Source organism: Calidris pugnax, unplaced genomic scaffold (genome assembly GCF_001431845.1).
Source record: "Calidris pugnax isolate Ruff unplaced genomic scaffold, ASM143184v1 scaffold31, whole genome shotgun sequence".
Taxonomy (NCBI): Eukaryota; Metazoa; Chordata; class Aves; order Charadriiformes; family Scolopacidae; genus Calidris; species Calidris pugnax.
This window is the reverse complement of record NW_015090786.1, coordinates 9,902,631-9,929,240: the sequence shown is the minus strand read 5'-3', so window position 1 is coordinate 9,929,240 and position 26,610 is coordinate 9,902,631. Positions and strand designations below refer to the sequence as shown.

At 46.1% G+C, this 26,610-nt stretch overlaps 1 protein-coding gene across 2 annotated transcripts in view; it reads right to left on the bottom strand.

The window, feature by feature from the left end:
- Window positions 1–351: 351 nt before the first annotated feature.
- PCSK2 (proprotein convertase subtilisin/kexin type 2) overlaps window positions 352–26,610 on the bottom strand; it is a 135,557-nt gene continuing 109,298 nt past the window's right edge. The window contains exons 8-12 of one of the 2 annotated variants that reach the window (XM_014966446.1): window positions 25,554–25,729; window positions 14,788–15,003; window positions 13,430–13,530; window positions 10,820–11,047; window positions 352–3,759 (exon numbers count right to left, since the gene is read on the bottom strand). In XM_014966446.1, the coding sequence (XP_014821932.1) occupies window positions 3,273–3,759; window positions 10,820–11,047; window positions 13,430–13,530; window positions 14,788–15,003; window positions 25,554–25,729 (1,208 nt within the window). In that variant the 3' untranslated portion in view covers window positions 352–3,272. The remainder of the gene's footprint in view (window positions 3,760–10,819; window positions 11,048–13,429; window positions 13,531–14,787; window positions 15,004–25,553; window positions 25,730–26,610) is intronic. The other variant, XM_014966447.1, reaches the window with a different exon arrangement.

Genomic DNA, 26,610 nt, shown 5'->3' with positions numbered 1-26,610 from the left:
AGGGGAAACGGGGTGGATTTTGTTGTGGATCAAAGAGCTCCAGAGAGCAGAGAGAAAAAAGAAAAAAAAAAAAAAAGAAAAAAGTGCTGTAGTATTTCTTTGGGGCCAGAACTGTTTATGAAATGCAGTGCAAAAATGTCACTGCCTCTCTTCCCGAGCGTCCCCTTCCCCAGTGAGGGCAGCAGTTGGGCTGGGCTTTTTTGGAGCACTGTGTTTATGTTCTCAGTATCCAGCACAGACGGGCTAAAATGTCTTTCTTGGTGTAAAAAGCAGAGGAGGAGGAAGTCACCCCACTTGGAGCAGCGTTATCACCTCCCGGGCCCTGCGGATAGGCAATGATGATAGGACCTGCCAGGTTACAACAGCTCTTTATTTTACTCGTATTATAAAACATCATCACAGGGCTTTAGTTAAACAGTGTTCACCTGTTTCAAATCATGAGCTTCATTTCCCCCTTTATTATAAATGCTAACAAATTAACTTTATTTTCCATCAGCAACACCATAAAAACTTAGTCTGACTGGACATATTTTTCAGTGATCCCCTGATGCAAAAATCTTGAAGAATTTGAACTAGATCTCTATATTGTATATACACTTAGGTTTTTATATACTTATATCAAAACTCACCATTTCTGTATATCACTCATTATCGTGATCTTTCACTTAATAAATTATGTCAGCATTATGAAAATATGAACAACCATCTACTTATTTTGCTGCTTTGTAAGATATTTAATGATTGAACAGAGAACTGCAAAATTACATAAAGGCAATGGAAAGTCATGTACACGGCCATTTAAGGTTTCCACATGGACTTTTCTTATTCCAGAACTTTTTCCACATTTTAGAAGTCCTTGAAAAGCTTCCAGTTACCTCTTTCTTTGAACACATACACACAAAAGGTTATGATGTGCGTATATGTATTATATATTACATACCGTATGTAATTTAGATATATTTATAAGCAAATATATGTAACATATGCAAATATACATATCGTATGTAATATATAGATACAGAGAGAGATACCACAGGTGTGTTGTATTCATTTAGACGTACAGGTGTATGCATAAATATAGATCTATATAGATGGTAGATTCTTCCCTCTGCTATGTGTACGCTGCTTTTTGTGGGATCTGGGTGCCTTCCCCCGCCATCCCTTGGCTTCCAAAGACACAAGCAACTGTGTCCCTGACCCACGTAACTTCTGTGAGTTTTGGCTCAAGCCTCATGAACTCCACCCTTTGAAATGGGCCCCTCTGTTAAGTTTTGGGTTAGTTTTAAATCACCAAATTAAACACAGTTGGCACTATAATGTATTGGGACTTCAAAAATAAAAGTCACACGGGGCCTGGTTCTTCTCCCACCGATGCCCATCTCATCCCAGCGGGACTGGACCGTCTGAAGGGGCTGCCACACCAACGAGGAACCTGTGAGTAGCGTGGGGCTGCTTGTCCTGGCTGTAAGAGGTAAGTCACCTAGACTTTGAGTAGGTTGAGCTCTTTATTTTGCATTTGGATCGGTGAAGGAAAGAACAGGCCTCTTATGGAAAGATAAAAGACAGATATTCACCAGAAATAACAGCATAGATTATACATTCTTAAGTGAAACGTGTCCACCATATAACCTTTGGGTTACATTTTTAATTTGTTAGATAAATATTTATTTACTGAATGCGTTTCTACTACTATGCACCTGATCAACCAGAACAACTCTTATTAAAATGTTTTAGATTCATACTCTGCATATTAAAAATACGTAATAAAATTCTGAAACTAGTCACTGCTAAAAAGTAGATCTTGGATCCTACAAAGATCCAAAGCACTTGCTTAAAATTTGTACTTGAGTAGGTCCACTGATGGCCTTTAGGTAAGTGAGTGCCTAAATATTTGCAGAATCAAGACTCTTTATTATTCAAAGGTTAAATTTGGGATTTCACACCTGAGAACATGTAGTGGTTGCTACCATGAGTAATTCCCACCGAGGAGAAGGTTGGATGTCTTGTGGCAATAGAGAGAGCAGACTCCAAGGGCGAGAGAGATTGATTTCACTCGTGTATGAAAAGTGGAGGTGGGACTGACTCTTTAAGCAGCAAAGAGCAATAATTAACAACAAATCTGCTCAAACACACTACATTTTATTTCCCAAGAAGGCCAACTTTGCATGACACATTAATAACTTAGGCGTATTTTCCCCCTTAAATATATTTGTATAACCTAAAAATAACACAACTCTATTTTAAAAAATGAAATTTGAATACAAAATTGCTTTGGGGCTGAAGCTGCCAACTTCAGCTTTCTCCCGCAGCAATTTACCGACAGCCGGGTTGTAAAACCCCATAAAACAGGGGTCTGTGGTTGGAAACGCTGACGCGGCCTCGCCTCACGCTGCCAGAAATCCTACAGCTCGTTCCCTATCTGCTCTTTCTGCTGTAAGATGGTAAATGGATTTAAATTGGCAAAACTTAAAAAAAAAAAAGAAAAAGGCAAACAAAAATGAAACTTGTGCTTCTAGAATGCCCTGACCCTGTTTGCAAAGCACTTCCCCGTGTCCCCCAGCTTTGGCATCGCTTTGCCTCTGTTATTGCCTGCCTGCTGACCCATTCTGTGGCTGATGTGTTACCCTGTATGTTGTGTAAGTGTGTATATATATGTATAAAGGAAAACTCTCAAACGAATGGGATTGATGCAAATTTACAGGTTGGTAATTTTTCCTTCATCTCTGGATTATTTCTTTTTGTAGGGTCTAGTGCTACTTTGGTTGAACCCAGTGGGGAAAGTCCCACTGAGGTCAGTGATGCAGAAGGAGCTGTTGGATGTTCAAAGACCTCTCCAGCCAACCTCTTTGTGATTCCTTCTCTCACAATATTTTTTTAAAAGTGTGTCCATTATGACCAACTGCCAATGTTAAAATTCAGTCTTTTTTTTTTTTAATACAAACAACATTTACCACAATAATATGAAGGGAAAAGCCATCAACTTCTTTGCAGGTTATTACCTATTTGTATGACACAAAAGAAAAATCATTTACAGTCACAAACTGTACATAGTATTTGGTGGGGGACAGTGTATTTGTGGTTCAGAGTAGAAAAAGGATTGCTTCAGTGGTAATTAAAATAATTACTGACGAGATAGAAGACTTTAAAATCAAGAAATAAGTGATAATTTGACTACAGAGACGATCATTGTAATATGTCTAACACAGAGTTTGGATAGTAGAAAGGTGAGTAGAGGGATGTGGGGAAGGAAAGACACGTCATGCAGAACAGCACTAGTTCTTGCTCAGTATACTCTTCAGGCTCCTCTCCACCGCTTCATCTAATTCTTCTTCCAGCTCTTCCTTCTTGGACATGGCCAGTTTGGACTGATAATCCTTTACTATTTGGTCTATATAGGGTGCGCTCTGAGTCCCGTGCAGCATCAGTGTCCACTCCTTCAGCACGCCCCGCTGCGGCAGACTGCCCACAAACCCAATCTCTAGGGCCCAGGTGCCTCGGGGGTCTTCTCCCCAAGTGTGTGTGGTCATGAAAGGCCATTTGTCAAAACCCACCTTGGAGTCGTCATCCCTGGGGCGCCGGCTCAGTAAAATGGACTTTGTTCCCATGGGCGAGGTCATGTTGATGTTGAGGTCTCCTCGCCTGGTAGAATTCACAGTTATAACTGCTTGGACGTGTTCAAGGTAGCGCACAAAGTTTTCCTTCCCCTCGCAAGCGTCAGTGGTGAGTGTGAGGAGCAGCTTGCCACTTGGTGGTATCTTTCTGCAGGTCAAAGATAATTGAGCAAGTTAAAAGGATACACAGTGTGACAGGGCTCATACTAACAATACTGGGTTTTGCTGCCTCCTAGCAAAACCCCTAGAAAACTAAAAAAAAATAAAAAAGGAAAAAACAGTGTTTCTTATTAAAAAAAGGGGAGGGGATAGGGGAGCGATAGGGGAGGGGAGGGAGAGGGGGGAGGGAAGGGAAGGGGAAGGGAAGAGGAGGGGAGGGAAGGGAAGGGGAAGGGAAGAGGAGGGGAGGGAAGGGAAGGGGAAGGGAAGAGGAGGGGAGGGAAGGGAAGGGGAAGGGAAGAGGAGGGGAGGGAAGGGAAGGGGAAGGGAAGAGGAGGGGAGGGAAGGGAAGGGGAAGGGAAGAGGAGGGGAGGGAAGGGAAGGGGAAGGGAAGAGGAGGGGAGGGAAGGGAAGGGGAAGGGAAGAGGAGGGGAGGGAAGGGAAGGGGAAGGGAAGAGGAGGGGAGGGAAGGGAAGGGGAAGGGAAGAGGAGGGGAGGGAAGGGAAGGGGAAGGGAAGAGGAGGGGAGGGAAGGGAAGGGGAAGGGAAGAGGAGGGGAGGGAAGGGAAGGGGAAGGGAAGAGGAGGGGAGGGAAGGGAAGGGGAAGGGAAGAGGAGGGGAGGGAAGGGAAGGGGAAGGGAAGAGGAGGGGAGGGAAGGGAAGGGGAAGGGAAGAGGAGGGGAGGGAAGGGAAGGGGAAGGGAAGAGGAGGGGAGGGAAGGGAAGGGGAAGGGAAGAGGAGGGGAGGGAAGGGAAGGGGAAGGGAAGAGGAGGGGAGGGAAGGGAAGGGGAAGGGAAGAGGAGGGGAGGGAAGGGAAGGGGAAGGGAAGAGGAGGGGAGGGAAGGGAAGGGGAAGGGAAGAGGAGGGGAGGGAAGGGAAGGGGAAGGGAAGAGGAGGGGAGGGAAGGGAAGGGGAAGGGAAGAGGAGGGGAGGGAAGGGAAGGGGAAGGGAAGAGGAGGGGAGGGAAGGGAAGGGGAAGGGAAGAGGAGGGGAGGGAAGGGAAGGGGAAGGGAAGAGGAGGGGAGGGAAGGGAAGGGGAAGGGAAGAGGAGGGGAGGGAAGGGAAGGGGAAGGGAAGAGGAGGGGAGGGAAGGGAAGGGGAAGGGAAGAGGAGGGGAGGGAAGGGAAGGGGAAGGGAAGAGGAGGGGAGGGAAGGGAAGGGGAAGGGAAGAGGAGGGGAGGGAAGGGAAGGGGAAGGGAAGAGGAGGGGAGGGAAGGGAAGGGGAAGGGAAGAGGAGGGGAGGGAAGGGAAGGGGAAGGGAAGAGGAGGGGAGGGAAGGGAAGGGGAAGGGAAGAGGAGGGGAGGGAAGGGAAGGGGAAGGGAAGAGGAGGGGAGGGAAGGGAAGGGGAAGGGAAGAGGAGGGGAGGGAAGGGAAGGGGAAGGGAAGAGGAGGGGAGGGAAGGGAAGGGGAAGGGAAGAGGAGGGGAGGGAAGGGAAGGGGAAGGGAAGAGGAGGGGAGGGAAGGGAAGGGGAAGGGAAGAGGAGGGGAGGGAAGGGAAGGGGAAGGGAAGAGGAGGGGAGGGAAGGGAAGGGGAAGGGAAGAGGAGGGGAGGGAAGGGAAGGGGAAGGGAAGAGGAGGGGAGGGAAGGGAAGGGGAAGGGAAGAGGAGGGGAGGGAAGGGAAGGGGAAGGGAAGAGGAGGGGAGGGAAGGGAAGGGGAAGGGAAGAGGAGGGGAGGGAAGGGAAGGGGAAGGGAAGAGGAGGGGAGGGAAGGGAAGGGGAAGGGAAGAGGAGGGGAGGGAAGGGAAGGGGAAGGGAAGAGGAGGGGAGGGAAGGGAAGGGGAAGGGAAGAGGAGGGGAGGGAAGGGAAGGGGAAGGGAAGAGGAGGGGAGGGAAGGGAAGGGGAAGGGAAGAGGAGGGGAGGGAAGGGAAGGGGAAGGGAAGAGGAGGGGAGGGAAGGGAAGGGGAAGGGAAGAGGAGGGGAGGGAAGGGAAGGGGAAGGGAAGAGGAGGGGAGGGAAGGGAAGGGGAAGGGAAGAGGAGGGGAGGGAAGGGAAGGGGAAGGGAAGAGGAGGGGAGGGAAGGGAAGGGGAAGGGAAGAGGAGGGGAGGGAAGGGAAGGGGAAGGGAAGAGGAGGGGAGGGAAGGGAAGGGGAAGGGAAGAGGAGGGGAGGGAAGGGAAGGGGAAGGGAAGAGGAGGGGAGGGAAGGGAAGGGGAAGGGAAGAGGAGGGGAGGGAAGGGAAGGGGAAGGGAAGAGGAGGGGAGGGAAGGGAAGGGGAAGGGAAGAGGAGGGGAGGGAAGGGAAGGGGAAGGGAAGAGGAGGGGAGGGAAGGGAAGGGGAAGGGAAGAGGAGGGGAGGGAAGGGAAGGGGAAGGGAAGAGGAGGGGAGGGAAGGGAAGGGGAAGGGAAGAGGAGGGGAGGGAAGGGAAGGGGAAGGGAAGAGGAGGGGAGGGAAGGGAAGGGGAAGGGAAGAGGAGGGGAGGGAAGGGAAGGGGAAGGGAAGAGGAGGGGAGGGAAGGGAAGGGGAAGGGAAGAGGAGGGGAGGGAAGGGAAGGGGAAGGGAAGAGGAGGGGAGGGAAGGGAAGGGGAAGGGAAGAGGAGGGGAGGGAAGGGAAGGGGAAGGGAAGAGGAGGGGAGGGAAGGGAAGGGGAAGGGAAGAGGAGGGGAGGGAAGGGAAGGGGAAGGGAAGAGGAGGGGAGGGAAGGGAAGGGGAAGGGAAGAGGAGGGGAGGGAAGGGAAGGGGAAGGGAAGAGGAGGGGAGGGAAGGGAAGGGGAAGGGAAGAGGAGGGGAGGGAAGGGAAGGGGAAGGGAAGAGGAGGGGAGGGAAGGGAAGGGGAAGGGAAGAGGAGGGGAGGGAAGGGAAGGGGAAGGGAAGAGGAGGGGAGGGAAGGGAAGGGGAAGGGAAGAGGAGGGGAGGGAAGGGAAGGGGAAGGGAAGAGGAGGGGAGGGAAGGGAAGGGGAAGGGAAGAGGAGGGGAGGGAAGGGAAGGGGAAGGGAAGAGGAGGGGAGGGAAGGGAAGGGGAAGGGAAGAGGAGGGGAGGGAAGGGAAGGGGAAGGGAAGAGGAGGGGAGGGAAGGGAAGGGGAAGGGAAGAGGAGGGGAGGGAAGGGAAGGGGAAGGGAAGAGGAGGGGAGGGAAGGGAAGGGGAAGGGAAGAGGAGGGGAGGGAAGGGAAGGGGAAGGGAAGAGGAGGGGAGGGAAGGGAAGGGGAAGGGAAGAGGAGGGGAGGGAAGGGAAGGGGAAGGGAAGAGGAGGGGAGGGAAGGGAAGGGGAAGGGAAGAGGAGGGGAGGGAAGGGAAGGGGAAGGGAAGAGGAGGGGAGGGAAGGGAAGGGGAAGGGAAGAGGAGGGGAGGGAAGGGAAGGGGAAGGGAAGAGGAGGGGAGGGAAGGGAAGGGGAAGGGAAGAGGAGGGGAGGGAAGGGAAGGGGAAGGGAAGAGGAGGGGAGGGAAGGGAAGGGGAAGGGAAGAGGAGGGGAGGGAAGGGAAGGGGAAGGGAAGAGGAGGGGAGGGAAGGGAAGGGGAAGGGAAGAGGAGGGGAGGGAAGGGAAGGGGAAGGGAAGAGGAGGGGAGGGAAGGGAAGGGGAAGGGAAGAGGAGGGGAGGGAAGGGAAGGGGAAGGGAAGAGGAGGGGAGGGAAGGGAAGGGGAAGGGAAGAGGAGGGGAGGGAAGGGAAGGGGAAGGGAAGAGGAGGGGAGGGAAGGGAAGGGGAAGGGAAGAGGAGGGGAGGGAAGGGAAGGGGAAGGGAAGAGGAGGGGAGGGAAGGGAAGGGGAAGGGAAGAGGAGGGGAGGGAAGGGAAGGGGAAGGGAAGAGGAGGGGAGGGAAGGGAAGGGGAAGGGAAGAGGAGGGGAGGGAAGGGAAGGGGAAGGGAAGAGGAGGGGAGGGAAGGGAAGGGGAAGGGAAGAGGAGGGGAGGGAAGGGAAGGGGAAGGGAAGAGGAGGGGAGGGAAGGGAAGGGGAAGGGAAGAGGAGGGGAGGGAAGGGAAGGGGAAGGGAAGAGGAGGGGAGGGAAGGGAAGGGGAAGGGAAGAGGAGGGGAGGGAAGGGAAGGGGAAGGGAAGAGGAGGGGAGGGAAGGGAAGGGGAAGGGAAGAGGAGGGGAGGGAAGGGAAGGGGAAGGGAAGAGGAGGGGAGGGAAGGGAAGGGGAAGGGAAGAGGAGGGGAGGGAAGGGAAGGGGAAGGGAAGAGGAGGGGAGGGAAGGGAAGGGGAAGGGAAGAGGAGGGGAGGGAAGGGAAGGGGAAGGGAAGAGGAGGGGAGGGAAGGGAAGGGGAAGGGAAGAGGAGGGGAGGGAAGGGAAGGGGAAGGGAAGAGGAGGGGAGGGAAGGGAAGGGGAAGGGAAGAGGAGGGGAGGGAAGGGAAGGGGAAGGGAAGAGGAGGGGAGGGAAGGGAAGGGGAAGGGAAGAGGAGGGGAGGGAAGGGAAGGGGAAGGGAAGAGGAGGGGAGGGAAGGGAAGGGGAAGGGAAGAGGAGGGGAGGGAAGGGAAGGGGAAGGGAAGAGGAGGGGAGGGAAGGGAAGGGGAAGGGAAGAGGAGGGGAGGGAAGGGAAGGGGAAGGGAAGAGGAGGGGAGGGAAGGGAAGGGGAAGGGAAGAGGAGGGGAGGGAAGGGAAGGGGAAGGGAAGAGGAGGGGAGGGAAGGGAAGGGGAAGGGAAGAGGAGGGGAGGGAAGGGAAGGGGAAGGGAAGAGGAGGGGAGGGAAGGGAAGGGGAAGGGAAGAGGAGGGGAGGGAAGGGAAGGGGAAGGGAAGAGGAGGGGAGGGAAGGGAAGGGGAAGGGAAGAGGAGGGGAGGGAAGGGAAGGGGAGAGAAAGGGAAGGGGAAGGGGGGAACAGAGCAAGCCTATCAATTAGGGGCTAATACTCTTTGCTTTGCTACACTAATTACTATAGTCCAGGGGAATTTCCTCAAAGAAACAAAAAGCCTAACACCAAAGGAGCATAAGAGGAGATGGGTTTTCCAAACCATCACAGTGTGCCACTGTCTAATTGATATATATATATATAGAGAGAGAGAGAGAGAGAGAGAGAGAGAGAGAGATAAAAATACATAGTCAGTTTTTCATGAAGTGTAGTACCCAGTTAGAGATGAGCAGGGGGAGCTCACCTCTCTAGAAGGACACTGCCATGCTCCTGTTCCTCAGCTAATGGACCACCATGTCCTAAATCATCTTTATATCTCCCTGAACCAGACAGAACCAGGCTTGTCCATTTTTTTCCTTTTTGCTGACCCAAAAAAACCCCTTTTCAGGGAAAGTTCCTATCGCTAAGAAGTGTTTCTACACTTTAAATACCGATTGCTTTCTCTCTATATTCTAGGTCGTCAATTCTTTCCTGGCCTGTTTCTGCTAAGTGACACTGCTGCTCTGGAACACACCTCTGTATCAGCTACTCACCTACCTAAATCTATACTGAATATATATTTTATATATACAGACATATATATTGATATAAACCTACATAGATTATCTACAGAAAAATAACCCAGTTACCATGGCAGAAGTGCAGTGTAATTTTCATTCCCAAGGAATCCCTGGAGATGCTGGGACTCAACTAGTTTTATTTACAGTGTAATTCAAAAAACGTAGATGTTGCATGTCATGATACTTACTATCTCCTGTAGGTGACACTTTCACTGGGGGATGTAAATATTACAGCAGTCCTATTTATTAACAAATAATGTGTTGGGTAATTATAGGGGGGCCATACAGGGGTCAGGAGGCTTAGGTTGTGGCTGACTTGGTTGAACTTTATAGATCTGCATGCTGTCAGCACAAAGCCTGTTCTGGGCACTGCTCTCAAAAGACACCGACACAAGGCAGGGTATTTCTCAACTCTGGAGCTCGTTGGGCAATGACAGCTCCAAGGAAGCTTTACTGCAGCTCCAGATCCCTGGGCTGGGGGAAATGCACCATCACCTCTGCTCTTCTGGCTGTTCAACAGCAGAAACGGGGCAGAAAAACAAAGACAGAAGGAGCCAACACCGCTGCACAGCCCGTGCCCACCTCTGGCTCAGACTGTGGACAGAAGACCTCTACACCACACTGTCTAACACATGGAGCCAAGCCTACAGAAAGCAGTTTTCTCTTCCTCTAGAATGATCCTCATTTCAATAAATGAGGCTGCGCTAAGATAAATGATTATTTGTCTGCATTTAAATTATGAATAAACTAGACATAGCTCAAAACTAGCTTCAGCACTCTCTCATTTCTTTCCTACCTAGAACATGCACAGCAGGCCAGATAAATTAAAACTCAGATCTCAGCTGGTAGAACCTGGGATCCTGCAAATACAAACCCACCTGGAGGCTGGGAACAAACTTATTCTTTGCCTGGCTGAGCAACGTGCCAGGGTGGCGTACTGATTTCCTTTCTTTTTCCAATTGAATAATGATGCCTTCAAAAATGGCACTGAAAACTCAAATTCAAATGGTATAGACATAAATTGCCCATTATTAGATTAGTATTTTGAGTAATTAAATTGAACTATAGCTGTTGCAGTCAATTAGTATTAATTCATTCACTTGTTGACTCATTCACTTTAGCACATGAAGGTAAATCAGAAAATAATTTGACTACCTAGCCTGCAATTAGAGATTTGAAGAACATAAACCCAAACACAATTAAATGCTATAGTCTTCAAACTGAATCACTGGTACCTGTAGATGATTGTGCCAGTCTTCTGGAGATAAAACTGTCTGCTGGAATATGTCACAAGGAGATATGACCTGGCTGACAGGTACTACATGTGGCAGCAGTTTATGTAATTTGCAGTGCCAGCCTCCCAGATTTCCTCTTATGCACAGGCTCTTTATTTGCAGAAACTCTGGCACAGACCTACCTGTAAGTCCCCAGGGGGAAGGGATGCTGCTAGTAACACCACTGGCACTAGCAATGGTGATACAGGAGCTGTGGGATGCACTCCTCCAGCAAACCAAGAACTGAAAGAGCATGTAGTTTATTTTATCAACTTATTGATATAGTTGGAATGCTACTGGTAATGTCTGGCTTTCTTAGAAAAAAGTGTTATCTTTCTTTGACTATCTATGTCTTTGTCAATGTATTTGTATGCTTGTGGTCTCCTAAATGCCTGGAAAAAGCCAAAATACGTATACGAGAACATTCACTTACTCAGGTTCCTGTATTGAGCCTCCAACACAATGGAATCTCTCGGGGACAGTCTTCCAGTCTTTCGCCATCTTAACCATTGCTCCTGCATCTAGGACACCGTAGCCAAACAGATGGTTGAATTCCAGCCCAACGCCATTTCTACGCCACTGATGAACCTCATCGTGAAGCTGGTTCCTCTTGGAGGTGAGCACTGTCAGATGCTGCATGTCTCTCCATGTCAGATCCAAGCTGTGGAAGAGCAACACAGAAACCAAACAGTACAGTATTTCCAAGCGGATAATTAAAGACTTGTTTGAGTAAGGCTTTTGGTAAAATTTGCTTCTATGAATCACACAGAAATTGTATCTATACATATATCAATAACAAAGCTGCTGTTGATTTCAGTGGGAACAAGAATAGGTTTTAATTGTATAGTACTTCCCCAAAATGTATTCCCCAAAATTGCAAAATCACTTCTGATTGTTTCCCTGTTCTTGAAAACAACCGCTTTTAACTAGACATTATAGATCCACCGTGCAATTTTTAAGCTAATAAAATGAGTGGGGTATTATACCAGATCCTGAAAAGTATACAGAAAGAAGATGATGATGACAGATTTTCGCCTAACCTTCCTCTTAAATCTTGCCCTCTTTTCCTTGCCTGCTCCTCCTGCTTTTCCCATGGACCTTCCAAGCCTCATCCCGAGAAGCCCCAATCTGATGAAGCTGATGAGCTACAACAATCAAGGAAGGTGTTAGTAATTTCAGTGTTCTGTGAATATGGATGTATAGGCTGTGGGTGGCTGCAGGTTTGCATTATAAGGTAGGGTAGGGGTTTGTCACCCATGATACACTAGCATGGACGGATGCAGTCAAGTAACATTTGTCTAGATTCAGTGATCATTTTTCATCATCAGCTCTTGTCTTCCTAGATTTGCAGTGATTACGATGACAGGAAGGGCACTTTTAAGTTATTATTCTGGAAGCTTTAGAACTGACATTCTAATTCTACATAACTAAAGCTATTCCAGTTGTTTTATGATGAACTCTTTGAACACTACAATGTGTCTGATTCAAACCATCAGCCTAAAAGGATCCGCTTTTCAGCTTTCTGTGCCCTAAGTAATAAGCATGTGTGCATGCTGAATGTACACCCGAATAGCCAATTACCATCATTTTTCCAAGGTGACACAGCTGAAAACCAGATATCACTTGCATCACTCTTACTGAAATCTTTTAAGAGCTACTCAAAACTGTACTTTCCATTTCACAGACTGGTCTGGCTTTAGAGCCGTGTCAGATATACATTATATATGAACTGTCAGACGTACTGCAGGCAGGAGCTGTCTGCACAGGAGATAGTCAGCCGTTCCTGTGAAGGCTGCTGTAACTCAGCCAGGGCAGTTCTACACAACATATTTTAATAGAGCCAGTCTGCCTGTAGGTTCTCAGGTTGTAGTCCACGTTAAACATGCAGTAGTCCAAAAATTCATTAAACCTTTATATTTTTATGGCCATCTTAGTTTGTTACATGGTGGCTGTCCAATGAACGAATTTGATAGCAGAAGGAATGATCCTCCAAAGTCAAGCACCTGGCATGTGTGTTTTACCTGTATGAAACCTGAAAAATGAGACTTGGCCCAAGTCATGCTCCGAGCACAACAACCAGTGCTCTGCTAATGATGTAAACTCTGTCTCCTCTGCCAAATCTTCATTCTGCTGTGCTGTTGAGGGAAATTCTGTACATAGTGCTCGCTTCACGCCATGGTTACAGCAACTGAAGCTGAGCAAATGTTGCCTGACTTCATAAAATAATTTTACACAAAATAAAAACATGGTATAGGTTATTGTAAGGAAAACTCTTCCTAATTGTTAGAGAAGATGATAAACAAGATATATGAGAGGGCTCCGATGTTGTGAATAGCATGGAGATGGTAAATAGAAAATGGATATTTACTCTTTCATGTAACAGAGAAACGATGTAGCACAGAAGCAAATTACCAGCAATGGGCTAAGAAAAAACAAAGGAAACATTGCCCACCACCATCATCAAAAATACTAATACTGTGGAACTGATTGCCACTGGATGACACAGGTGCCAAATACAGACAAGTTGAAAACCAGACAAATTCAAGGAAGATAAGTGTGCCCGTGGCTATTAAACAGGACAGGCTGACTGCTCTCTTTCCAAACCACTGATTGCCAAATCCCCCTTTGTTGTACCCTTCCTAAAGCATCTGTGACTGCAGACAGTATGTGGCACAAGGTGAACTCCCCTCTGATACTACAGGTTTGTTCTTGTGTTTTTGTAGGCTGGGCATTCCACACTGGGCATGTGGAGGAATGCAATAATCTCTTCCTCCTAACAGTGCTGGAGAAGACAAACCCCTGGAAGCAGTGGATGGAGAGGACACAGAGAGAGCTTGTCAGCCAAAAGGCATCTGCCATATGGCTTTGGCGAGACTGTTGCTCCACCTGTAAGTTACCGTGCACGTCACTGCTGTAGCAGCAGCCTGTTAGCTGCTTGTTCTAGCCCTGTGCCACAGACAGCCAACTTAAATGATGAACAACATCCAACAAACTGCAGGCCCTCTCCTCTCTAGAGCTCACAAGAAATTTCTCAACAGCATACTTAGCCTCCAGGGCCAAGGCGAACACTCCGGCGGCTTCAGGGGCAGCTGCAGACGTTCCCGAGTGACGCAGCGTGCAGTTCCCATACAAGTCCGTTGTAGCCTGCAATGATATTAGATGTAATTAATGAAACCAGCCAGCCCATTTTCCTTGCAGCTACAGACTCACAAAAAATACAGCAAGTGGATTTTGTGTCCTTGCTCTTGCGTGTTTTCTTCCCTTTAGAACAGCGTACCAATTTAAAAACACAGTGAGACATAGTTACAGAAGCTGTAAATGCAAGACTAGATCATGATGTAGTAAAACAATGTTCATTACCACTTAGAACTCATAAACTCATGTAGATGGCATTTATTTCCTACAAACATGGCATTTATTTCCTACAAACACAGTTTAACCAAAAGCCTTAAATTCCCACGTGGGTACAGAGGGATTTGAGACCAGAATTGTTAACAGTATTGAGCTTTCTAACATTTGTGCAACTCCAGAACCAGCAGCAGCACCAGGCTGTGCAGATCAGTCACTAGAAGAGACCAGAAGGAAACCTCAGAAATACATTTGATGGTGATAATTACAAAGGTGCCACAGATCATCTTGGCTGTATCAGCACAGAGCTGATACCAAGTCCAAAATCAGTATTTTTCCATCTGCTACTGCACGTGGGCCTTTAGGAGCATGTCTTTGGGGTGTCAGACAGGGCCATGGAAAATGTGTAAAAGCTGTTGACAAAAACTAACCTTGAGCTACTACACCTGAATTTTCTACTCTGTGAATTAGACTATGTCCTGGTGAGTCTGAAGGTGCTGAAGAGCAGCAATCAGTGCGGTGGAAGAGAATCCCAACTACACTCGAACCGAAACTGCACATTTTCCAGTTGTAGGTATGGCCCTGGAGGGGCCTTGGGTACAATGAGGGTGATGTGACCCCCCCCAGTTCCTCTGTGGGTGACCATGTCTTTCTGCTCTGTGCAGCTTGTATAGCACAGCAGAAGTCTGGTTCATGACTGCTGTTGTCAGTTCGAGTAAGTATGATCTCAGATGTTGACACTTCTCATTTTGGTTTTTACAGTGACTTTTTGTCACACTGTCCTCTGCAAAGAGTGCAATTGAACTTCTAAATCTGATTTCTAATAAAGGAAAGCACCGACAACATGAAGCTCTAAGAGATGGAAGATCATTGCTGTTCTCAATATTAATCCCACATCTCCTCAGCTGACAGTTTTGGCACCATCACGTATTGCAGATGAGAAAACATCCATCTCAACAAAGAACCATCTGCTGCTCCAAAGCAGATAGAGTTGTAACAGGTCGTGGGAGTGCACAAAGACAGCAGCAACAGCACAATAATATCTGGACTCACCACGCCAGCCTCCGGATTTCTCTTCCTCCCGTTGCTAAAGGTGGAGGCTAAGGTTGAAGAGCAGCTTTCATCATACAGAGCCGTCCGTCCATCGTTTATAGCAGAATTGATGGAGATTGTCCACATGCTGGATGCGTAACCATCACAGTTACAGTCGTCGTAGCTGCCCCCATCTCCAGAGGCCCACACATAGATGCTTCCTTTGCCGCCTCGGCCCTGTAAAAGGGGAAAAGAGACCCTTTTGTGTTAAATGGCAAATAGGAGATAGCAGCTACTTTAAACAGCACATCTAATTGTAAAGCTAGGCACCTAGAAAGGAGAAAACTGGTCCAAACAAAACATACATCAACCTTAAGCTGAAATAACATGGACTTCTGCAGGTTATTAAATGCAGTTAACTGGCAGCCACCGCCAGTTCTGCAGCCTCACGTACACAGTGCACTTCCATTTATCTCCTGTTTAGCTTCACGCCCTGAAGGCTCCTGTGCCAGATGCTGAGACATTTTATGGATTCATTAGCGTTTATGTCAAGGTCTAAGTGCTATGAGGAAAGCGTTCTTTTAAAAGGGATATAGGTCATCTCATACGCCGGGTTTGTGAGATCCAATTAGGCCCAGGCAATGGCTGAAAAACTCTGTAAAACTGGCACCTTTTTCTCTCAATAGATTTGTCTCCAAAGATATCACTGACTCAGAGCTGTTTTTCTGACAAACCAGCTTCTACTACTAAGCAGAAAATAAAGTTATGGGACCATATGAATCATCTACAGAAAGAAGTTCTACCCATTACACTGAGAAGGCGAGAGATGGATGGGAGAGACTGACGCTGAAGGGCAGCTATAAAGGCTTCCCATTAGTTAAAGGAAAGAAATCCCTGTTCTCTCCCCAGCTCCCAGGCAAGCAAGGAGTGGGAAGGGATCAACTCAGCTTCCTCGTCTCACCTCTTTTCACAGCACCAGAAGGGCGCGAGGCCTCAATTTAACACACCTCAATTTAACACACCATTTATATACATTGGGCAGAATGTGAGAAAAAAAATCTCCTCTGGTCTCTTCATTGTCCAGCACGAAATGGATGTTGAAGAATATACAAACATAGCAACCTGCAATGGTATTTTAATAGGGAACCTCTTCTGCCAGGAATTTAAATGAAATCTAAGCTCCCAGCAGTAGCTTCTATTTTTCATCATACCCCACTGAACAGAGCAACCTCATTATTTCAAGCATGTTAGTGAGTTGCATTATAATCCACTGAATTGCACAGCAGGTTTGCTGCCACTGGGGTACATAGCATCTAGGACATAGATTTTCATAATTAAGATGATGACTATGAAAACGCTTATTGAAATGAGTCTAAAAATTCCCACAAAGATCCGAGATCAATCATTTGAGTTTTAAGGGAGGAGGATGCTGTTGCAAAAATATATACTCAAAGAACAAAATAATTCCAGCAAACTACTTTTAAAAAATTAAAAAGATCAGCATAACAAGAACAGCTATGCCTTTTTTTCTCTTTGACTTCTTTCCTTACAAGGCCCAACCCTGGGCTTTGGACTCACTTCAGAGGCTACATCCCAAGCTTGCCATCATGCCCACACACACCATCACACCACCTTGCCACCACCTGCCTCCTTTGGACAGCCTCAGTGGCAGCTCCAGCACATCTCTGTCTGTCCCAAAAAGGCAGGCTGCCACCAAACGCAGAGAGCAGGTGGCTGCTGGGGCCAGGAATAGGAGGGTTTGGCATCTATGGACCCGTTCTCAAACAACCTTTTCCTTCCAGCCATTTTAAACAGTGAGGAAAGGCTTCATTTCCATGTGATAAATTCCCAACAGGAGCTCGGTGCCTGGGAGTTGAGACTTGCTGCTTACATTTCCCACGGCCAGAACCTGTGGGAGTTGGGAAGTTTGGGCAGGAAAACTGCCTGGAGACCATCCTCAGGCATCGTTTCATTTACCAGGCAGAAACACAAGGCTTCAGGGGAAGTCAGTTTTCAATTCTCTGGATGGTAGTAGTCTAAACCAGGAAAATCCCAGTTGGGCCAACTGGGTTGTATTTAAAGCAAACGGAAAGCTCCTATTTGCATCTCAACTTTATATGAACCTAAAAAATTCCAGTGCTGTCACCCAACTTAGGCTGCTGTAAAATCAGGCCAAAAGCAGGACTGGAGAAGGCGGCAGTAATGCACAATACAAAGCAGAGGGAGCCTGAAGGAAGACTCAGGAAGAAGAGAGAAGACCAGCAAGATAGTAAGGTATATTTTAAAGAGTATCTTTCCTACGGAATCCTGCTGAAACCTCCTCGTTTCCCTCCAAAGCGATGCCCAGCGTGGCACCCACACTCTGAGCCATCTGAACCTGTACCTCAGAGCTGAAAATAAATCTTGGTGCATTTAGTACTAGCTCGATAGAGGCCCACCTCTCAATTCAGGCTAAACCAGAATTAAATCCTGGGCAAGGCTATATGCTTAGAAAGTCACAGACAGCTACTGAGAAGCTCTCTTTCCAGAAACAGCAGGTTTTCTATTTCCAGTGTCCTTTGTGGGATGTTGTGCTACTAGCAAAAAATATCCCTGAGAAATTTTTTTTACCCCTTTTCTCATCTTCTAAAGAGCATAATCCCAGAAAAACTTCTTTACTCAACTAACCTGCAAAAGCGAGCTGGCAGGGAACTGGAGCCTAATTCACTTTATGTAACTTCAGGCACGTCTTAAACTTCTTTTTCCTTGTTATTGCGTTCATTCATCATGGTTACCGGGCTTGTGACTAAGGCAGTGTTTCTCTAAGTTTTGATTGCTGGACCACACTTGCCAGATAATAATGGGTGGTATTTGATAAATAGATCTCCTCCAACTTCCCTGACCTTTCCCATCAAGGCTGGCAAGTGGCTGTGTAGTAACAGCTGAGCCTCTAACACGGCGTGGCCTCTGCAATGGCTCCTGGGTTCTGGCCATCGGGGTTGCTGAAGATGGATGGAAGGAACATAACAGTCTTTGCAGCACGTTTCTGATGCCCTTTGGCTTTGGCCTAATCCCTCAGTTACAGATCAGGACCGACAGTTTTCCAACAGTACAAGCTAAAACCAAAGAACAGACTCCTGACCTGAAAAGCCAAGTACCAGGGAACGAACAGCACGAGGACACCAGCAGGCAGATGGGCTCAGGGTAAGAAGGGAAAAAAAACCAGCACCTGACTATGAGGAAGTACTTTTTTTTTTAGGCGCAGTAAAAAGGTATTTCAGGATAAGGACAGCCAAATGGATTGCTGATATTTATGGACTGTCCCATTTCTAAGGAAGAAAATGCAGATGGAGCACATTTTAAAAAAAAAAAAAAACCAAAAACAGCTGGAAATTGCCTTCTGTAACAAATCCAGAGCACATTATTTTATAAGCACCTTTCTTTCTGCGTGACATATGATAGCTATTTTCTAATTCTTCCCCTTAAGAAAACAGAAGTGTTTCAGCATCTTCTATATAATTTAATAGCAATTTATGTGCCTGCTATGGTAAGAGAGAGGATGGTTTTCCAGGAAAAGTGAAAAATTCTACAGCTTTTTCACATCTTTGCCACATGTCCTATTGAGTTATGAATAGGACTCAGTTTCCATCCCCTATTAACTTTGACTGTATTTTCCTCTGAAAAGAGTGTTTCTTTCTCTTCAGGACTCAATTATTTGAAAATCCTTACGAGTTTTGTAATTAAAAACTGCATCTTTCAGTAACGATTGCTAATTATCTCAGAAAGTGTCGTTTGCAGCTCAGGCAGGCAATGGGAATCCGCCATGGTGCCCCCAGGCTGGTGCAGGCCAAGGCAAGGATGGAGTGTGGAGGAGCTGTGGGACCATTTGCCCGCTGTCGAGGAGCACAGGGCTGGGCTCTCAAGACATCCTGGAGCCCACGCAGAGACCTCTCTCTGCCCTGGTCTCCTCACCACTCCTGTGCACGAGCAGTCGGGCTCGGTGGCATGAGCCAGCTGGAGGCAGCGAGTCCTTGGCATCACTGAGCTGCTGCTCCTCTTTGGCACTGCCAGGGTTTTCTGGAGCGCGTTCCTGCATCCCTGACGTGGTGCCAGCTGGACAGCCCCGTGAGCCCTCGCTCTCCTGGCTCCTCCAGCTACCTCTGCATCTGCCAGGCTGGTCCACCCAGAGCAATCTGTGCCTTGCTGGACCCCCTTACCCCCTTCCTATTCTGATTTCTTGGGCAGTGCTAAAATCTAAGGCAAAATCCATGCCTGACACCCAGCCAAGTAACCTCAATTTAACCACACAGACACCAAAGTTTTAAGCAGGAAACATATTTGGATTTCCAAAGTTTGCCACGGCACACGTCCAGGGGGACACCTGTCTTTTTTGAGCTGACTGCCTCAGCACTTCTCCCACGTCCAGCCCCTTCTGAAAGCCTGGAGCTGCTGTACCGTATCCCAGGATGCATGTCCTGCCCAGCACACCCCCAGGTCATTGAGTTCAGCGCAGGAGAAACAACAGCAGGGTTATCCTACTCAAATTCCCCACTGGTGAAGGCGGTGTCCCTTCACTGGTGGCCATCTAACCCTCAATTCAATGGGGAAGGAGGAAAGGCTGTTTTGGCAGGAGCAAGAACTCAGCCAAACACCTGGCTGCTATGCCAAGGATGACACCTGGAACCATGTTTCAGTTGTGCTTCTCCTGTGTTTTCGTCCATCTCATATTTTGTTGCCTTCCATAACTGCTTATCTGGCTCTTCCTAGCAGATTTCTGAAACTATTTGGATCAAGCAATAATTACCCAAGTCAAGAGATTGCTGCGTACAAGATTCTCAAAGAAATAAGCCCTATAATTGTGAAAACCTAACAAAAGGCTTTACGTAACTTATTCTATACTTGGTCACAGAAAGTACTGAACCCCACAAGCCCCCAATTAATTGCATAATTCTTAATACCTCCTTTGGCTAAAAATAATACTTGAGCCATATTCTATGCCTAAATTACTATTGAAACTGGATGGACGTTTGTTAGCCAAGAGAAACAATTGGAAAATTACACTTTTGGTGAAGAGAGAGAGCGTTAGGTTTCAATTAGGGTTCAGTCCAGCAGGGAAATGGGAGAGGGCACTTTGAAAACGCAGAGACAAAACCTTTTCATTATCCGTTCCTTTTTGCTGGACGCTGGGCTGCGTACCACAAGTGATAATGCATTACTCTAGCCCAGCAATTCTCAAGGCATAGTTCTGGCATCCATAATATCTGCAAAAATCAATCCCATATTTCTGAGCTAGATTATCACTGAGAAAAAGGTTCTAAACACCGAATTTACTTTTCACCAGTGACGACAGTGGTTTTTCTGCCCAGAGATCCTAACTGGTGTGATGAACCCACCTCACAGCTTCACTTTTGGCTCTTGCACCAGCCTTGCTGGGAAGCAAAAGCCCACGGCTGCTGAGTTGCAGCACAGAGATTAAGCAAAACACTCCTGGGGTCAGAGCGAAACAGCAAAATCTACATTTTCAGGCTACATTATTGTTGTCTCCTTAGAAAACAGTAATTTACATGTCAATAAAGAAAACATTTACATGCGGAGCTTACAAATATTACCATGTTGGCCCAACCTACTGATACAGCAGCTTTCTGCTCTTCAGGAGACAGGCACTTGAGTCTTTGTGAAGGGCAGTATTTAACCCTGTCACAAAGGGCCACGCAAAGCACAAACCCACGACAGCCAAGGTCCTGAGTTGACCAAGGTATCCCCAAGGAGGCCAGTATCACAACAGAAATTAGCAGCACCGAGGTTTTGCCATGGTATCCCATGGCCAGGTCAGGAAAGCTGCTCACGCTGCCTTCCAAAAGCCTGAAAATGTCCCCTGGCAGGTGACTTCAGAATTCCAAGCAGATATAACATATTTGCGTGGGGTTTTAATAAGGCTTGATTTTAGCTTGCATAAGCAAGACAAGGCATGGAATTATAATGCACATTCCAAACACAACAGCAATATTATAGTAAAGGGCTTACAGGTTATAAAGAAGCTTGTAAGGCTTCCTCAGAAAATGGGTAATCAGACAGTTGCCAGATCATAACCTAATTTCCCTATCCTCACTTGGCTGTTGAGCCAATGTAACAATGATAGAGGTATCTAACAGCACATACTTTATTAATGTGCTATCTTCAGCATATTTCAAAGGACGGTAGCACAATGTCTGTGGCCTCGGAGAGAGGCAAAGGAGAAATATTTCCTTTCATTTTTAGCACCGTCCTTTCTTCTTTCATTGGTGAGCCCAATTACAGAGCCATGATGAGACTATAAATTCTTAATACTGCTCCCCTGGCAATTTGTACTTGTGCAGCATTATCTTAGGTAGAGCCATATTATGGAAGCAATAACATTTTCACCAGCACAAGCACAAATGGATCATGTCTTATATATTCTGGCTGAGCAGGCGAAATCTCAAGAAATTAATTCAGTCCACGAGGAACTTCTCACAACCGACTGATATAAAAGCCTACATCATAAAAATGCAATACATAGAGACTGGCCTATCTTAAGATTACTTCTGTTTACTGCCTTAAATTCCAATAGCTGAAGCTGGAAAGAACGGGACTCCTAAAATAGGAAGAAACATTTACTGGATGTTGCATTAAAGAGAGGATCTACCATAAAACATGTGTGGAATTAGTTCTTGGGCTAGTTACCTCTTCCTCTTCAAGATGACTGCAGGTACAGTTCTGGAAGCAAGGTACCAGAGAACAAAAGGTCTGTATTTAGGAGAGTTGTGCTGTCACAGGAATCCCGTCTGCCATCCCTACCTCCCCCCTCCAAGCTCTCTAGCCCCTCGAGTGTGCAAGCCCAGGGCAGACAAGGGATACATAAATCACACAGCAGTGCTTTGTCCAGCCACACTATACCAAAACACTATTAGGAGCTCACTCCCTCCTCCTCTCAAATGAAAGTATTGCTCCATCAGATGGGAGATGCTCACTGTGCTCAACGCTGTCGGGCTACTTGTTCCTAAGTCCATCATCCTGGTTTCTTGCTCTGCTCTGAATTTTAGTTTGTATTTCTGCACCTGCAGTAAAATCCCTCCATAGCTCAAACAAATACATCTGCAAATAGGTGGAATGGAGCGATTAGGAGCGATGAAAGTGAGCACACGAGCAGTTCCATTAAATCCTTTCCAATTACATGCCAAACGTGTTTTCTAGCAGCTGGGATTTGCATTAGGTAAAATGTCAAACCAGTCAAACCAGTGTCTGTGTCAAACCAGTGGCAGTAATTGCCAAACTGCTGGTGGACGTTTGTGCATACGAAATGCTTTCAATCCCCGTCCTCAATTTTCTGCTACTTCAGCTGCCAGCTCATTTATCTTTGCAGTGCAACTACCTGTGTTCAGTGACCCAGTCACGCTGCTGACTATTGCCCCTGAACAAAAGTCAGGAGATAACAAAGCGAAGAGCAGATTGCACTAAAAAAGAGTGAGATTGTGGCTTAATAACACAAAGCAGCCAGAGTCCCCTCCCCAATACCTTTTGATGGCGTGTATTACACTGATACCTACTTCATGCACAAGGCATCCTTTTATGTTCAGCCTCAGAAAAGCAGTTAGTAGAAGAGCCCATAAAGGAGCTGCCAAGCTGATAGACAGATTCTACTGCCCTTAATTAAGCTATTTTAGTGCTGCCTTTATTTATGTTATTTAACAAGAGCAGACTGAGTGAAGGTACCAATAAGACAGAAGGTAAAAATTAGTTTAACTAATGCCAGGAATGGGAAATGGTAGAGGAGAAGTATGAAGATGGGCTTAGCCCACCTGGTTATGGCAGCACAGCTTCAAGTCATGAAAACAGACACACAAACAAGAAGTCTCACAGTTTCTGCAGTCAGCATCACCATATCAGTATTAGTTACTGGTCACCTGGCATCCTAGCAGTTCTGGAAGGAAGACTTCAAAAGGACAGTGGAATGGAATTTGGGTGAAGGATGAAATTCTTTTGAGTTTCTCCTTGAGTCGGGTTCCCAAATGTGGCGACAACAAGGTAAATGTTTGTTTGTCAACTCAGTTAACTGCATTTTGTATCACTCCCACTTATTTATTTTTAGTTTATTGCATTAGAAGCAAGGATAATAATCTTGCTCTGTGCAAGAGATCTTACATTTCCTTCTATGACATTTGAAAGTATTGCTTTTAGTTTAATAACACATTTTTATTCTCAGCATGTTGCCTCCTCCCTGCCAATATTTCAGCTTCATCACTAATTCATGAACCATCACTCTGGTGAGAATCAGCTCTAGACTGAGAAAAAGAATTACTACATTTATTTGTCTCTTGGTTTATAAAAGATACTTTTCTCTTTAATAAGAGGGGGTTTTATTCTGAAAAATGGTCTTAAATGAGATTTACATTTGTACAGTCAATAGAGAATTTGATGCATATATTATAGACCTAAACTAGGTAAAAGGGTATTATATCAAAGGCTGGTTGGTCTTCATTTACATGCAGGAAAGCCTGCAGTGGGTTTTTCAAAGCACCGTGGAGAGTACCCAGCATCCACTGACACATTGAAATACCTTTAGAAAATATGTCTCTCCATGAAAAGAAATCAGAACAAACCATACCCAAAAAACCCCTTCTACGACAGGAAATGTAATGAGCAAGATAAGGGTAGATAAAGCTATAACTGCAATGCGAAGGGAGTTACTTGGGGTGGAGCTGTCTCTTTGCTGCATGTATTGCCAGGAGACAGCTGGGATACTGCTACTATAAAATTAAGTGTAATTTTCCCCGGATGATATCTTTCTTAAGTAGAATCCAGTATTATTCCTTCTGCTTTCTAATTCTGCAATGGCTGTTTGACAAACCTGGTTTCCTAAGGCTCTCCTGTTAGTTTTATACTTTCTGATAAGACATGAGAGCAATCATTCCCAGAGAGCAGCTCAGCATCACCATTCTCTCTAATTCATGAGCATTCAACCCCAGAGGTCCCAGGGCCCCTTCCGACCTTAATATTACAAATTATTTTTAAAAAGAATTACAGACACCTTTGACAAGAAGGAATTAAAAAAGTAATATACCAACACCCCCAAATACAAGACTTTGACCAGACAATAAAACAGAAGAAAAAAATCCCTTCTCCTACACTTGACATTCAAAGACAAAATTAATTCCAGTGTAAATCCACAAACTGAAGCATATGGCGATACACTTGCAAGTTACTGAAAGATCTTTTAAATACCAAACTGCAAAAAACCTCACAGCTACAAATTATAATCTGCTTCTCTTGAGAGGGTAAAACACCTCTATTTAATTTAGTTTGCATTCCCCTGTCAGGGTTATTAGTGCCTCTTTTGCTACTTTTAGACAAGTTCTGCATGGGAGGAGACTAACAAAAATTCTTCTATCTTCAGAGTTTATCTCTGTTCCAAGCAACATTAGTGGAAGGAAGATGAATTATCCACTAACTGTAAGACATCAAGGTCCTGCTAAAAATACATCAACTGTGTCACATACCTAAGAAAGATTGTCCCCAAGACACGAGTATTTAAGAGGATCTTTACAGCAACTAGATAAATGAAAGACAGTCATGAGAAGAAATACAGTTTTTGTAAGATGGCTTCACAGCGACCTTGAGCTCATCAGATGTTTATAAAGTTTATACTACAAAACCGAGCAGACTTGAGAGAAATTTGTGACAAGTCTTCCTGTGTTATTGTAGTGCACCACGTATTTTATGGGCCAGAGCATGAAGGTGACTATAATTCATCTGTTATAGGCAAAACATTTGAGGGTCAGGATTTGAGAAAGCTTTAGATGCTTCGCTACCTACCACAGCAGTAGATTTAATTAACATGGCATAAAACATGGTAAACTGAATGTGCTGCTCACAACGAGGTGATGATGAAGAGTGGGAGAAACTGGCACAAGTAAGAGGAAGAAATAATTTGGGTAGAAAAATGAGTAATTATGGAGCTCCCACACAAAAGCACCCCAGATGTGCTGGGGAATTTCAGATCTTTTCATTATGGAAACCCCATCTATGATCAACCAAAGGGAGGAGGCTCATTCCTTACAGCACCAGAAGAAGCTGTGATTGTCCTGGCTGCATGACACCGAAGAGAAGAAGAACAAGCCATGCAAGGGCTGTTTGTTTTGGAATGTGTTTTTTGGGGGGTTGAGATGTGGCACATGTTTTACCCAACCTTCTAATGGAGTTTAACAGATTCCAGGATGATACTGAGTGTCTTTAACAAAGACCACAGACTGTTCCTAGGAGGAGGTGGAAAGGTGGGAATAAACAAGGAGGCTCCTGCTACTGAGGAATAATATTATTCCATGGATATCTGAACAGCTGTGGTTCAACCACAGCCATAATAATGACAATATATGAGTGACCTGAAAGACACTACAAATCCAACACAGTCATTAGCCTGGTAGCACACCTAAACAGACAATGTGATGTCAGTAGTACAGCTGGTGTGCTTCAACCTGGGAAATATTTACAGAATCAGGCTCTTCCACTTTCATTGCGATGGCATATGAAAACCATATGTGAGCTGACCAGAGATAAACACAGTTCCATGCAAGAGAGCACAGCATCCTGAGACTATACAATAAAACAAATGCCACAGTATTGCTGAAAGAACATCAGTGGACCTTGAAATATGCTGAAAGTTGAGAGAATTTACACAACTGCATTGTGTTCTGCAACATCTATGGGAGGACCATGTATTCCTAAGTCATTGGCTTCAGCGAGTGCATAGATACCATTCTGCCCCAGTACACAGATTATTTAATAAGACTTACCTTGTTCACACCATCGGCCATCGCTTGCAGTGTTAGCTCTCTAGGTCCATCCACAGTCTTTCCATTATCAGTGGGTCCCCAGCTGGCACTGTATATATCTATGACTTGAGGCATATGACTGATAGAGGAAGCCTCAATAATGTCTGTCATAAATGGCTGGTCGAGCATTCGAATACCTGTAGATTTAATCCACATAAACATGAATTATGCATTACCCAGCACAAGATGAAATCTCAGCACCTGGGGAAGTCCCCCAGTTCCAGGTATTTTAATTCACAGGCAGGATCACCCACTCAGTAATTCCACACCTCACCAGGCCGCACTGACCCAGCAGGATGGCAACACTTAAACACCCAGCAACAGCAACGCCCAGAAGAGAAAGCACTCTATGGTTAGTTTTCTAATTCCATGGTATTTTTTCATCTACTATTTGAAAATACTTTTAAAACAGTAGTATTCAGCAATCTCAGCAATTAAATAATACGAACAGTACTTAAAATAATATTTTGTAACAACTAGGGAAAACGATTAAGGCCTCCCCAACTCTAATTTATATTCAGTGATGCGTTGACACTTCATTAGTTTTTCAAGTAATTTTTCTGTTTATTTTGGTTCTTCTCCAGGATTTAATCAGAGAGGGGAAACACACTACACAACAATTTCCTGGAAAAATATCATTGTGTCAACATGCAATCGCAGTAGCAAAATATGGCCAGTATTTGGAGAAAAAAAACAAGCCAAAACCTGCTTCCTTTAACCCTTGATGTAACAGAAATCAAGTTAGAGCTTAAACAATACAACCCTAGGACATGCCAACTCAATAAAACATCAAAGTGTTGGCCCTAAGCAAGTCAGAGTGTGACAAAGACAGCAGTGCAAGCCCTCACATCCATCCTGCCCCATACACATGACAGTTTCACCGACAGCCAAATTCTCTGTGGCCTTTGGGTGAGACCTGAGTAACCAGGGACCCATTCCAACTGCCATCCGTAGCCTTGAGTCGAAGTTCAGTTTTTCCCAACAGTTTTAGGACACAGATGGGACAGAAATCAATACC